The following is a 15,213-nucleotide window of genomic DNA, read 5'->3' as shown; positions in this document are numbered from 1 at the left end:
TTTTGTTTCTCACATCTTAATGCCCAGTTTGAACTTTGAGCATGCTCGGATGGGGCGTGGGTGGGGTGGGGCTTAAAGTGTATTAATGGTACTACTCGTATTAACAATATGATTCTTTAACTATGGTTTGTATGCTAAGGAAAGTAGCTTATTATAGATATAAAATCTGTATATTAGGGAACATCAGCACAGGAATCGTTCTCAGATTCATAAGGGTGGGGGGTGGCGGGGTTCTGCTTTAAAAAGACCATGTTAAACTTCAGCACAAAGAATATGGACACCTACAGTATATCAAGAGAAATGACTTTACTGATGTATGGGTGTGTGTGGCATAAGGACCAAGCACTGCAGGTGGTGCTCTCAAAGCTTGGAATGAGACCATGCTGTTTACACTTATTTTATTTATTTATGTGTTTGTTTGTTTATTTATTGTCTTATTTTTCAGGAAACGAGGAGAGTAAAATCTGTTTGATATGCTCTGTACAAAATGACCAATTGAAATACAGTATAGCATTTTTTTATGATAAAGCGCAGATATATTCAGCCTGAGAAATCAAACATTCTCCTCTTGAGTTTTATTCAGATTTTTGCTGCTCACAATGTTTCATTGTTATGCCAACTCATGTAACTATTTGGTATTTATTTATTTATTTATTTATTTATGTTCATGTGTTGCATTATTCAATTATTATATTTAGAAAAAAACATCAAAGGAAATGCATATTGGGCTTTTCTCTTGCTCTTTTATTTCAATTTTACAATAAAATTTTAAACTAAATATACTAAATTTCTTGTGCATTTGATCAGTACTTCTTTGATGGCTCTGGATCTTGACACATGAAATATTGACTTTTTAGATTTTCTCACAAGCTGACTAATGGCTTTATAATGTGTAAATGTAACATTTCAAGATGTGGACGTCATCAGACCTCTTCTTGGGATTTTGTTCGGCGAGGACTGAGGCTCATTAATCTAATACACACGAGACCCAGACTGTGATTGATCGTCCTTCAAAAAGTGAGATTGTGTCAAGACTGCTGCCATCATGCATATCGATGCACAGGATGCAGGTTCCACGCTTGCACCAGGGGGCACCCCAAAACCATACCTCCTTGTGACTGTATTACAAGACTGATGTCTGTTTAAACTGCTTTTTAGTTTACTTCTCAGATGGGGATGTTGTATTAACATAGTGGAAAGGCAGATAACAGTCCACTTTACTGAAAAGCATATAGGAACACAGACCTCTCTGTGCACCTAATGAGATGATGTACAATGTTTACAGTGTAATGATAATCCATAAAATGAGAAAGCAGAAACATAAACACCTTGAATTAAATCCATTCAAACTCAAAGGCATTGGTAATTATGTTTTATAGCAAGCCTCTAAAATATAAATACTTGGGAATGTTAAGCTCCCCAGTAAGTCCCAGTCTACAGAGGCCTGTACTGGGGAAAGCCGGTGTATATGCTGTATATACAATAAACCTAAAGAGGATAAAGCAAGGTGTGATTGAGTCATTAACAGAAAAGCGTGTGCGTGATTGTAAGAACGTGTTTGTAAGGAGTGGTGTAAAAAGATGGGGCCAGGGAGAACGAGACTAAAATGTGGAGACTGTGGCTCATGAAATAAATTGGCCCAATTACAATAAAGTGTGGCTCTTGGTCAGCGCGCAGGCTTGGTAGTTCATCTTTATTACAATCAGTTAATGAAAATCAATCCCCCTCCTGATAGACTCTTATCTTCATGGCCTCTGAGCACCCCGCACGCACGGAGATAATAAATTAGGCTAATATTGCCTTTGATGAGGAAGTGAATTGCAAATTATTATAACTTTCCAAGATTTATGACACAGACACCTAATTTCCGTGCAGGGTGTTTTCAAGCTTGGGGTTTAGAAGGCCGGGCCATTTGTTAGAAAGTTTACAGGTGTGGACTATGATCTAATATACACTGGTGGTTTGTGTACAGTGCATTTAATACAGTTTAAAAGTTATGTAGTTCACATTTGTTCTTTGGACATGCATCATGCTTCTGGTAGTTCATACTGCACCTGTCATACATTATCTGTGTCTGTTTCTACAGCTCTCTATGTAGTGTAACATTTACAGTATGTAAAATAACATTTCAGTCTTTGGTTTCACTATCCAGAGGAAAAGTACAAAGAAATAAACATTCCAAGAAACAAGATTATTAGGTGAATGCATAAGTATAATTAAGCTACTTTTCCAAAAAACCAAAAAAAAAACCAAAAAACAGTCAATCTAGCAATTTATCATTCAAGGAGAAGACATCACTCATACCACCAATTTATCTTCCCAAATGCCTCATTAGTATTAATTTCTTCATTATGAATATCAATCACTCCTGTTTTTTTGTATGTCATTAGCACAATAATTGCCCTTGTTTATTAGAGGGAAATGGGGACCTTCCAGGGCAAATTCAGCTTTTTATTGCCCTCATTTCATGTAACCTGCTCTTGAACATTAGCAAGCTGGTTACTGGCAACTTACCACCAGAACGTACCACCAGAACATAACTTCTTTAAAAAAGGAAAACGCTTTTGAAACAAAGGCTTGGTCTAACCCAAAGCCATACAATTGAATGAAGTGAAATAACCACATGGGTGTGTATGTTCACTAGAAGCCTTCCCTGGCTCTGCTTGGCTGGAATGACTGAGCACTGGCCTCTACTCCTCCTCTGCTGGATATTACGACTGAAGAGGGTGACGCATTCTGGAATACCACAGCCCTGGAAGTGCGCCTTTAGGATAGCGAGGCATCTGAAACTTTTCCATGGATCTGCTTTTTCACTGTTTGTCTTTTTCCCCCTCCGAGACACCTCACAAAATAACCAACAGCACACAAGTCCAGAATTATCAGCACCTTTAAAAATTGAGTATAATAATAAATAGATCATAAAACTATATGGGTCTTATACAGTAAGTTATAGAATGGATGAATAACAAGATATATCTGGAATTTTTCATAGCTACAGCCGTTTTTAATATCTGAATGTCACCCTTTCCTGCAAGGATAATAGCACTTTCAATATGTTTAATAAGGTTGGAAATCACCTGCGGGTATGTCTGGTGTCAGTGTCTTGTTGGAAGGTTCTTGTGCTGTTAAGGCTAAGCTTCAAAGCACGTTTCACCACACTTTTTTTTTTTTCCGCTAAATGTCATGATTGCAGCAACTGCCCCAAAGCAGCAACACTGCACCACTAAATCTGGCGTTAGGTGCAAGGTGCATTTCGCTTGACACCAAATACGGGATTCATGACCAAATATGTGCATTTCGCCTTAGTCCTCTTATCGTAGCTTCTATGATAACAGTTCCAGTGAGATGGAGGTTCAGATAGATGATTTTACACTAATTGTACTGGTAACCCTGAGGCTGTTCTTACAGAGTGGTGGGTCCATCGTACGACAGTCATTTCATCTCAAATCCGCAGGCCCGAAAACATGGACCTTGTTTCTTTGCCTTCCCCATCCGTTTCTCATTATATAAACACGACTTTGCAGGTGGATCCTGCCTTTGGCAAGACTGCAACTGTTCCAGATGTTTGAAAGTTTTTTTTTTTTTTAATTGTCCCTATAGTGGTTTGTGGTATACCCAAACATTTATGCATTTATCTACTAATTACCTGCTTGGGTAGGTAAACAACCATCTGTTTCTTTTGATTTGATGTCCCATGATATTGAATAACAATGGTATTTTTCATTTGTGGTAACAATGTCCTTGGACAAGGTCCAGATGTAATTATGTTAGACAGTTTCAAATGGGACGTAAGCATTATAAATACGGAATGAAATTATATTAGCGTGGGCTCGTCAGCCACATTAATGTCAAACTTCAAAATAAGGCAAGATAGGGTCACAAAAACGTTTTTAATAATGAAAGGATGAGGGATTACATAAAAGGAACTGCTTTCAAAGTAAAAACAAACTAAAAACAAACAAAAAGGTCAAATGGCTGCAAAAGAAAAATCACATTTAAAATAATCTATACACAGGAGAATGTACACATTATAAAACATATATACAGTCTTTCAATATATTATTATATAAAGAATTTGTTTCTTAACCTTATACAATAATGCTGGGAGCAAAGCAGCTTGAAAAATGAGCGTTCTTACACTGCAACTGTCACTTCTGATGGAAATGAGCAATCCGGAACCATACACAAATGGGTAGGTAGTATTTTTGTTCAGTTGTTGGATCCCACATACTTTTTTTTTTTAAAGCCGGGTGAACACTACATGATTTTTAGCCCCAATTTTGCTGTCACACACAAATGTTTGGGCTATCGCAGTCTTTCCGATATTTCCAAACTTGAAATTCTCGGCGATAAATCATGTGAAATCTTATAGTGCGAGTACCTCTGTGACCAATAACAGGGGCAGCGATGAGGAACAGCCAATGAGAATACAAGAGAAAAAACTCGCATAATGACTTGCGCAGCTACGACTTCAGTATACACTGTAATTACACTTGTGAATAACTTGGGGGAAATACTGACACTGACAGCCAGAAATCAGAGATTTAAACCTGAATCTTAGTTTGGCCGTTACCATTTGGGAAAACATTTGTGAAGGAGAGATTTGTTATGGTTCTTTTGGTCTCTACGACCTTTTTCAAGACTAACTCTCAAAAGCTGAATGATGTGAATAAACAGGCTTAGCTTAGTAGGAAAGATTTTAGATCAGAATCGTGTATACATCTCTATAAAACTCCCAATAAACTTATGACTGGTTCTGGTCTGTACAGACTTACGCATTTATCCACGAGTGAGCACGGAATACATAAACATTCCTGATATCATTAGCCTGTGACAAGTCAGGGCACATGTGAAACCCTGGTTTTGACACTTTAAATCAGATGAGAGCAACCGATTCATTTTCTTGAATGTTTCAAACATTTCATTGCATGTTGTTCCACTATTTACCTCCTGCTCTCTGTGAAGAATATTTAGCCCTTCCTGTCAGCCTCTCCCCAACCAATTCTTCTTCCGTGGTTTCCTTTAACCCTTATTGCTTCATGTTTCTCGTGAGCTGAGTCAAAAGGTCCCAGTGTGTGAGCATCATGTGTGATGGCTCATGTGGTGTGAATACCTCTACGTCAGCCAAACAGGGTACAGGCGATAAACCTGTAGGACAAACAGGATGGCGATTCTGAGATTTGAAAGTTGCATAGTGTCCATTTGACTTAAGGAGTGTAGAGTAGTATCATATTCTATCCAGGAAGACAGACACAAGCGAGTCTTTGTCAGGACCTCCTCCATGGTTCATTTCGCAACTGTCCTCCTGTATGACATCAGACAGCACTGTTTATTAAACATTAAAATAATGTCTATATGCACACCCTCACTGTCCACCTGCAGAGAATTCCTTAAAGAGTGTCAAAGAGCTATTTAGATTATCTGCCCTCAGCCTTCGTGGACTGTAAAATCCCCTTCAGAAAACCACCGTATGTTATGTTGCAAAATAATTCCACATAATTGCGACTTAATTCCACTTAGGAAATCTCACACATAAAGTGTTAAAAGGAGGTAATGTGCTTCAAAACCAGCGTCTTGTGATTTAGGAGGGGTTTTCACGACACACCTTTGTGCACTGGGACTGAGCGTCGCAATGGCAATTCAAAAGCTTCTCCTTACAAGCGTAACTGTAGGAAGCAGGGCTAAGTTATTCAGGAGCGCTTCATACAGGTGAGGAGTGCTCTGTTCTCAAGCCTGGGTCACTTCAGCAGGAGCAGGGGCAGGAGCAGCGTGAGGAGGCGCGCCGGCTGCGCCGCGGCCCCCGCCGCGCCGCGCACCTGTGGAGTCCTCGCCGAGCTCTGCCTCAGTGTGCTGGGGGGCAGTGCCTTCAGGTCCTCCAGGGCGCCGAATGCTGCCATGGAGAACTCCAGGTCTCCCGTGGTGAGGATGTCGAAGACACACGACTGGAAGTAAACGTCCTCCACCTGCAGCGTCTCCCTGCACCTGGTGGTCGCGCGCTCCAGCATGTCAGCGTGCGGCGCGGTGCCCCGCGGCAGCTCCGATGTGGCCGTGCGCTCGCCCTGCTCCACCCCTCCCTCCTCGTACCAGCCGCCGAGGAGGCGGGGCGGTGGGCGGAGACCCTGCTGCCGGGTCAGCACGTGGGCCTTGATGACTTCGCTGCTGGGGCAGCCGTGCAGGCACAGCTGCAAGCCTCCGTTCTCCTCGGCCAGCTCCTCCGGCACGCGGATGGCGAAGGTGAGGTAGTGGCCCACCTGCCGCACGATCACGCTCGTGCCTAGGTAGCGCGCGTGGATCATGACGTGCCGACCGCCAGAGCCGCCAGTGTTCTCGGCGATCCACAGGCTGCCCCCTTTCCCGCCGCTGCGCGTGCCGTCCTGGAAGGCCGAGGGCAGGTCCTCCGTGGTTGCCTGGTACACTTTCTGCTCTGTGCAGTCATGGTAGGATTTGAATATGACCGTTATCTGTGGACAAGACAATCAAGATCAGTGAGAAAGATGCAAGGAAACCAAACTTTTAGCTGTGAGCACAGACTCTTGTCAATACATTGTAGAGATGAGTAGGCACATTCAAACTGATCAGAGGAGTATGTGGCAGAGTCAGAGGAGGTTCTGGGGTGAAGTATCAGATCTCACCACAGCGGGGCAGCAGGTGCACACACAAAATAAGAATGAAAGACAAGTGACAATCTTAGACCAAGCTGTTAATTCCAATCAGAGATTCTGCTTAGCTGATTTGTAGTTTATTATATTTTATATTATACTATTATACACAGATATAATGAAAAGATAATCACTGGCTACTGAGTGATATTGCCTGCTGAATAAACCCACTAAGAATACAGACTTGATCATACAAACATGTTCTACTGTTTTGCTGTCACATTGATAATACGACATAAAAAAAAATTCCTCCCCTATTAAGAACAGTTGTCAAAAAACAAACAAACAAACAAAAAAAACAACAACACATTACCACCAAACAACCAGCAACAGAACAAACCATTCGGTTGTCCCCTTTCTGTGCAGAACAACTACACAGTGACGCTCAACTTCCTGAGAACAGACAGATGCAGTCGACTTGTTGGACAACTGCACCCAGCTGTCTGACTGCACACATCATTTCCTCCATCTTATGTTATCCGCCTGCCGCACAGACTGTGAGGAATCAAACGAATCACTTTTATTCAACTCCAAAGGTCCTTTCTGCTTCCCAGCTGCTCCACACCAGCCCCTGCTGGTGACACTAATGGAAGGGTCTTGCAGCTCTGTGCTATTAACAGGTGAGAGTGGTGCACATGGGAAGGTCTAATCTGAATGCGGACCACTGTTTACCCAGCAGGCAAATAGAAGTCACTGCAGCAAGGCGCTGGTCACCTTATAAACGGAACTCTTCTGATTTTCCTATTTTTGTCACAGTGCACCAAGATGGAATCAATATGTTTACAGTGCAGTTTGATGAAGAACAGACATACTTATTTTTAAAACATGGATAATGAACCTCTTTAATTTGATCTGTTATTACTCAAACTTATCCTTAAAAGCCTACAATATTAATATCAGCATCACCATAAATAGACACAGAATATTGATAACTGGCACATATGCAGAAATTTTAGACCTTCAGACTATTAAAAGCACTTGCAAAGAAACCCGTCTTGGTTGCTGATGATCTACCTTGTTGGTTGCCGTGGCACTCGAGCCTCGCACGACAGGCACGTTGGTGACCTGGACAGAGAGGAAGCGGTTGTGGATGAGGGGCCACGCACCCTCCACCCGGCACGTCTGGAACTCGTCGCGGAAGGTGCGCAGGTGGGGGTCGCCGAACAGGCCACAGTGGCCATACTTCTGCTGCTGTGCGCCGGGGCCCGAGGCCAGCACCCTGCCCTCGTAGTCGCACGTGTCCACGGCGGGCGGCTGTGACACGCGCGGGGCCCTGGCTGGCGATGTCGGCCCGTCGCTGGAGCAGTTGTGCTGGGCAAAGAGCTCCTTGATGCGGAAGACGGCCGAGTGGTACACCAGGTCACCTCGGCAGCCGCGGGCCGTGCGGCGGGTGCACAGCGAGTAGGCTCTCAGGGCGATGCAGTGGTCCACGTCAGGCGGCGCCTCCTCCGGCAGGCCTCCGGGCAGGGAGAAGGACGCCACATACTCTGCGTTACATCGCTGAATCCGACATGTCTGACAGCACGCTGGAGGGCAGAGAGAGAGCGCAGAAGCTCGGTCAGTCTGCCAGGTCCAAAAATATTTTATATTTTATACTGACCAGATTTATGACTACTGGAGTGAGATCTGAGATTAATTGTGGCACAAAACAGCAAAACGTTTTTATTTGACTGAATGTTTAAAACATAAATCTATAGAAACCTCTAATGAAAAAAGAAATTCGTAAGATTAATGATGTTTCCTGACCAGTGGGACCCAGCAACAATACTGCATTAGTAGTAGTAATTATTATTATCAATATGAGGGATCTTACCTATTGAAACACCCGCATTTGCTTTTTATTAGAGCTTAAAGAGACAACAGGTAAATCTACTATCGACATTAACTGAAAAAAGATTTTTAGTAAAATCACAACATATTGACGTGGACTAAATCAAATATTTGCGTTAAGATGCTCTCTAAGTGTGAAGCCTGTGCACCGCTGGACCAGATGTTCAGTCTTTACTATCTAAGAAAATGTCTGTAGTGAAACAGACGACCATCTTACTGCAACCAATGGGACATTTTATTGCAATACTGGCCTTTGTGATGCTGACATCAGAGAAAACAGCAGTAACAAATGACAATTTCTAAATGTATTATTTGAGGTGTATAATCAACTGATTACAGTTCTAAATAGGTGTGATATCCTACTTTAAAATACAATCTCAAAATGACCTTCCCAACCCTACAGTTAGCAAAAGCAAAGCAAAGATTATGTCAAATGCAATGTGTACATATCAAAGCTGTTTCACAGCAATCAGTAGCATACATTACGTCATTAGTAATATGTTTTTTTTTATCCCATATATTTTTAAATGTATAAAGTGGCTAGATTTACAGTTAACTACAGTTAAACCTTCACAGTTATAATAACTGAGGTGGACGCTGTCTGTTATTTGCTAGGCGAAGCAAGGGCTGTTGAAAATAACCGAAATAACTTGGCCTAATCAAAAATAACTGAAGGCATGTAGCTAGAGCACTTTGCTGTTCCAATTGTAAATGTTCCAGGGTCCGATACTGTAGCTGGTTAGTTTACAGGATGTAAATAACTAGTTAGATCCCATGTTTCATACTCTGCGAGTACACTGTGAACTGTGAAGCTGGCTAGCCAGTTAGAAACGACTAATAAACTCCAGCCAAGATCTCCGTACCGCAGGATGAACATGGCTGCACGAAATATTCAACTAGTTACGATAACTAGCGGGGAAAATTTTTTCCCCCCCCAAACACTGTACTATAAAGAAGGCCGGTTATCACTTTTCCACTATGTATCAAAAATGATCCAACTGTCTTGTCGCTTAAAAACATTTGATGGCTTTATTCCGACTCCAAACAAAACTATGAAACGGAAGGCAGCCAACTGGGTATCCGATTTGGTTATCTAGCGATGTACAGCGTAGGTAGCCAGGCTAACTCGTCTTCGTAACCTGCTAGCGTCTGAAAACGCAGAACAAGCAAGATTCGCCATCCAGACGCAAAGTCCTGCCAAATACACCGTGCAGGGTACTTAGTAGCCAACGGCGTAGGTTAATTTAGTTCAAATCACTTCAGTTGAACCAAAAATAATTTCGACTGGCGTTAGCTAGGTTTCCGGCCACCATAACAAAACCAAAAAACAATAAACGAACTAAAAAAGTAGCAAAAAAAAAAAAGTAGTAATGACCGTTACTGAAGTGTGAATAGAAAACCACGCAAGTCAGGCTTAGCTAGCTAGCATAACATGCTAGGGTGTTTGCTAACTGGCTGCACGGCTCCGTATCTAGCTTTCTGGTCATTCGTTTAGCATAAAAAAGTTTTTTTTAAAGGTGTTCAACTTTCCTACGAAACATTGAAAAGTTACCACGTGAGAAACTTTACGACACGACTAGCAGCTAGCTAGCTAAATCGCGACAGCTATTATAACTGGGTTTGAGGAGGGACTTTCAAAAGTTAAGAGTGCGCCGTTCCCTAACCGCCAGCTAGCTCCACCAACATTACCAGCGCTCCGCAAAACAGTTATGCATGCCAATGCAAAAAACTTAAATAAAAAAAAAATAAAATAATATATATATATATATATATCCTACCTGGTCGGAGCAGCAACGACCACAACAAAACCACAATAAAAGAAATCCAGTTCCAGAGCTGTAGCTTAGCCAAGCTGAAAGATCTGCTTCTCCCCATGCCAATCCATTCAGTTCGAATGGAGTTCTCCGACTGCTGCTCGTCGCCGGCGGAGCTGCGAGAGAGCAGACAACTTTTCCATCCCTTTCCCAAGCACTCAAACGCGCCCCACGGGTGGAGCCTGGGGGCCGACTAGGGGGTAGTACACACCCGGGCAAAGCAACGCCACATAAGAAGTGATCTGCGGGCTTAAGTGAGACATTGAAGGGAGCAGAAGAAACCGTGGCGTTCATAGGGTCAGATGCTTTGATTGGAGTGTTGTGTGTCTGTTTTAAGTGGTTTCAGTTTTATTTCTGGAGGTAATAAAAGTTACATTTGGATAAAGAAACAAATGATAAACACATAATGGAGCAGAATCCTGGGCCTACAAATCAAAACCATGATTTGTCAAGAGGGAAAATATAACTTTATTAATACATTATTAAAAGTGATTTACATTAAGACTTATGAATTGCCCACTTTTGAATACGGTGCTTATTTAACTTACCTTCTTAAGACCAGATGCCCAGGATCCATTGTGAGTGCACTCTGAAAAACAGAAGTCAGTAAGTCAAACAAATCGATTAATAAACCTCCCTTCCAATTCCCAAAACTTAGGAAATGCTATTAACACAGCAGGCTGATATTAAACAGCTAATGTCTGTTGTTTGTGGCAGGTTATGAATATATTTTGATGTGGCTTTTGCTATTTAGTGTAATAACCACTAGAAACAAGCTAAAGGTGACATATTACCATCCAGGCACGAAAAGAAGTGAATTATTGATAACTATCGCAGAAGTAGTTACATGGTTCCTCTTATTTGAGCAGACTGAACCCCTAATTTCATTCCTCACCCATGGCCATAAGGTTCCAAAGTTTCAAAGTTTATTTGTCACGTACGTAGTCATACATGGTATAACTCGCAATGAAATGGTTTTGTGACTGCTCTGTCTGAGCTGAGGAAGATACAGGGATATAAAATAAATAAATAAATACATGTAAAAAAAAATAAGGGTGTTGATACCACAGAGGGGTGATTCAGAGGCTGGCCACTGAAGCAGACACTTCGTTCACTCACACGGATGGACAGGCAAGCCATTTACAAGCCTGGCAGGACTGACGGATGGAGAAAGGGCTCCTTTTTTCCCCCTGAGCTTGTGAATATATTACACCACAAAATTAAGTGAATACACATTTAACTCCTCTAGAAATGGGGCCAGTGGTCATCATTTACTGAGATGAATTGGGTAAAACAAACAAACAAACAAACAAACAAACAAACTAGAAGAAAATAAAGAGGAGAGGAAGAATAGAATAGGCCAGTGCATTTCTCCTGCCGCTGATTCACTTGTTCTTGTACACCAGAGGAAAGAGAGGTCAGACTGGTGAAATTAGCCATGCACTGTATGGCTGAATGGCTGACCAGTGAGAAGGGACGGTTAGTCCCCACTGGAGAGCTGGACAGAGAGAGACAGACTGGCTACGTTTAAGGCTGACCGGAATAAAGACGACAGCAGGATAAGACCAACTGCCGTCCGCCTAGATTGTCAACACTTGAGTACTCACCTGGGAGGAGTAAAGGCAAGGGAGTGAACTGGGATCAGCTACTATTGACAAAGAACAGCCGAGAACAGCAGAACGTGACGAAGCTAACCGACCGTCCTAACGTTTACTCGGCCCTGAAAAGGGGAGTGTGAAATGGAAGCATGAGAGGAGGAAATGAGAATGACACAGTGAGGGCAAGTGAGAGACAGAGAGAGAGAGAGAAAGAGGAAAATGGAGAGATACAGACAAAGATAGAAAGAGGAAGAAGTATGTGGTTTCCTGCCTGGGCAGCTGCATATGGTGCCCATTATGTCACTCACACTGTGAGAGCACCTCCACATCGTGCTTTGTTATTAGAGCCATCACACCGTAGTACACGGGCTGCTAAACACGCAGGTCCACTGACGGACCCGCCGTGCACAGCACTGCTAGGACCTTGGCTGCCACAGTTCCTGCTGTAATACCTCGGACCGCGGCCAGAGACTCCACGCCATGCAAAATAAGCAAATAAACTGTAGTGTAGGCCTCCAATTCGGTCTCGCTGTTGGCATTAAATGGAACCTGACTGGCTGAGTGACTCTGAAGGAGAGCTTAGGGATTTACTTTAGAGGAAAGCAGATTGGATGTTCGGAGCAATTATCATCATAGATAACAGAGACAGAAGAGTGTGAGCACCTTTAAGAGGCTGTTCCTGATAACATCTCCACTGAAGAATCCCACTTAACCACTGTGATGGATGTCTGACTACACTCTCATGGGTAGCTGAGGCAGGGGGAATGAGTCCCTTTAGGGGCAGTTCAAGGGCCTGTTTTTATCTCTGACAAGTGACAATTTGTTATTTTACAATGAGTGCACTTGTTACACATAGTACAGAATGTTCTTTTTTTTTTTTTTAACATTTTCACAGACTTGCCTTAAGATTTCAGAAAACATTCTGGATGAAAACTTGGATGGAGGCTTCACGGATGAAGTTTTCTGCAAGTGGTTTAGTTCCAAAATGTTAACTTCAGTAAAAGTGTCACTTGTTTTCCAAGGGATATTCAAAGTAAGATTACAAGATAGTTTAGAACTGAAAACATTTCTTTCGTTCAGTTTCCATGGGAACAGTGTACTCTCTCCTCTGTGTTTGGACCGTTCTTCTCTTTTTTTTAAATCCCATTCCCACTTCTTGTCTAACAGCTGACTAGCTGTTTTCTTCCTGCTAGCTCAGGATCTTTGAAATCCATAAGTGCACATTTAATTTTGTATTGTAATGTTGGGTCCTGCCTTTGTTGAGGAAGTGTGATAGAAGAAGACCAGAGGTTAGGATAGGGCAGCTGGAGAAGCCACTGTTCTCTTCTCACAGGGCAATGCCCTGAGACAACTTAAACGATGGGCACTCACCAGCAAGCTGCACTAACTCACATCTGACAGCAGATCAGCAGCTTGTGTATTATACCTGACTCATCCTTCCAGTGAGTGATCCTGTTTTATTTTCTACCAGAGACCAGGAAGTTTGAGGGCGTGGCACAGTATTTACACCATTCCTAGGACTGCGGTCTTCTGTGCTGAGATCAATGTTGTCATTCCTGACATCTTTTCGAGACACTCCTCTGACTTACGGGTCACGGCCCCAACTGCTCCTGTCGCCACTGGGACAACGTTTATGTTTCCACTTTCTCTTTTGTCTACATAGATACAGTACATATAACTTTATATATAAAATCTAATTGCGTTTAGTCATTGTTTATGTTGATTTCATGTTTTTTTTTTTAATGCTAACCAAACGGATTCTTCGGGCATCTTTTTAGCCAGGTTTTGACTGAATTTCTTTTTTTTCCCCAGTTCTTATGTTTCCGTGTACAAATGTTCCAGGAGAGCAGTGAGAGGGAGAGAAGCAGTGCTCTCCTGAATTCTCCAGAATTCCCTCTCTCCCACTCCAACACCTGCTCAGGATCCCATTTCAAACCCCTCAGCTGTTGCATGGCAGTGTGTGGGAGAACACAATGACCCAATAAATCCCTGGAATCAGATGTGACTTCATTCTCTGAGTCTTTTTTTTATTTTATTTTAACACAGCCCATACAAAAATACCACCGTAGCTGTCCGATACTTTTATGATTATTACGTGAAACCAAATAACTCCTGAACTTCGAATAAGCTGTGTATTGTATTGAGGCTAAAACATGGTGTCCTCTACCAGCATCCTGTAAGGTCCTTCATCCATCCTATACTTACAATTTTGAAAGCTAGAAAATGGACAACTTCCCCTAGTAACCATCCAGTGAAAGATCTTTATCATGATCCGTTCTCCCCAAAAACGGCTCCAAAAATTGTCCAAAATGTCCTCTTAGGTTAAGTAAATCTACTTATACAATTAGTGGAAGGCTGAACCCTGGGCAGCTCATGACAGCCATGACTTTCTTCGTTCAGATTCCTAGTTTTCCATTTCAACGTTGACTTAAGAAAGGATTAGGCAGTAATTGATCTTTTGAATCAAGAGGAAGTATAATATTTGACCCAATAGAACAGAGAGCAAGACACCAGCACTTGGCTGGGGTGACAAAATCAATTTTAAAACTCCAGACCAACACAGTATTTCTTGGGATTAATTTATGCGTGTATTTTAAGGAGAAATATTAGTTATAATTAGTGTAATGCTGTGAAAAGGTTTAACCAAAATAACAGGAAACCCAAATGAAACTTACCTTGTGCTTCTGAGGTTCCCGTACGTGAAGTAAGGGCCAAGAGGAGAGTATTTCTCTATGAGAGGAGAATTTTGCCTGGTTCCTGACTGATTATGCTGCGCGACTAGGTTCAGCCTCGCCCTGCACGGAGACGTAGCCTTGAATTAAAGCACATGACAACAGCTGTCTTTTAAAGAATGACTTTGATAAGTCTAGCTGAGCGATGTTCTCTGATTCCTGGATGTTGGGGAAGGGAGCTTAGAGGGGGAAAGAAGAGGGAAAAAATGCAAACACAAATACACATACACACACACACACACACACGCGCACACGCACACACACACACACACACGTGCATGCACGCACACACACACACGCACGCGCATGCACACACACAAATACACACATGCACACAAATACATGCACACTTGCACACACACACGCACGCACACACACACACACGCACAAACACACACACAGGCACGCACGCACACACACACACAAATACACGCACACACATGCACACACAAATACACAAACAGATACACACACACGCACATGCACACACACGCACGCACGCATGCATGCACACACACACACACAAATACACACATGCAGACAAATACATGCACACACACACACACACGGATGCACACAC

General features: G+C 42.5%; 1 protein-coding gene across 2 annotated transcripts; it reads right to left on the bottom strand.

Moving 5' to 3' along the window:
• Nucleotides 1–3,871: 3,871 nt before the first annotated feature.
• On the bottom strand, nt 3,872–14,907 carry rgmd (RGM domain family, member D). Of its 2 annotated transcripts, none has more exons than XM_035523381.2 (5): nt 14,577–14,907; nt 10,852–10,892; nt 10,268–10,419; nt 7,674–8,185; nt 3,872–6,461 (listed from the first exon to the last, which is right to left on the bottom strand). In XM_035523381.2, the coding sequence occupies exons 2-5, from the start codon at nt 10,878–10,880 to the stop codon at nt 5,739–5,741; spliced, it is 1,416 nt and encodes a 471-aa protein (XP_035379274.1). In that variant the 5' UTR covers nt 10,881–10,892; nt 14,577–14,907; the 3' UTR covers nt 3,872–5,738. The 2 variants fall into 2 exon arrangements, with proteins under 2 accessions (XP_035379274.1, XP_081564721.1); XM_081708595.1 differs by lacking the exon at nt 14,577–14,907 and adding an exon at nt 11,369–14,547.
• Nucleotides 14,908–15,213: the final 306 nt, after the last annotated feature.

This window comes from Electrophorus electricus, chromosome 26, assembly GCF_041902795.1.
Source record: "Electrophorus electricus isolate QZ-2024a chromosome 26, ASM4190279v1, whole genome shotgun sequence".
NCBI classification, from domain to species: domain Eukaryota; kingdom Metazoa; phylum Chordata; class Actinopteri; order Gymnotiformes; family Gymnotidae; genus Electrophorus; species Electrophorus electricus.
Note: the sequence above shows the minus strand (reverse complement) of the source record. Positions and strands in the feature narration are given on the sequence as shown.

What these genes read in the sequence shown, in the direction of transcription:
- rgmd (XM_081708595.1), bottom strand. Translation starts at nt 11,443, where the DNA reads ATGGCTTGCCTGTCCATCCGTGTGAGTGAACGAAGTGTCTGCTTCAGT. An exon ending in CTCTGAATCACCCCTCTGTG is followed by an intron (nt 10,893 to 11,368) that starts GTATCAACACCC and finishes TCTGTTTTTCAG; the next exon opens with AGTGCACTCACAATGGATCC. An exon ending in GTCGTTGCTGCTCCGACCAG is followed by an intron (nt 8,186 to 10,267) that starts GTAGGATATATA and finishes TCTGCCCTCCAG; the next exon opens with CGTGCTGTCAGACATGTCGG.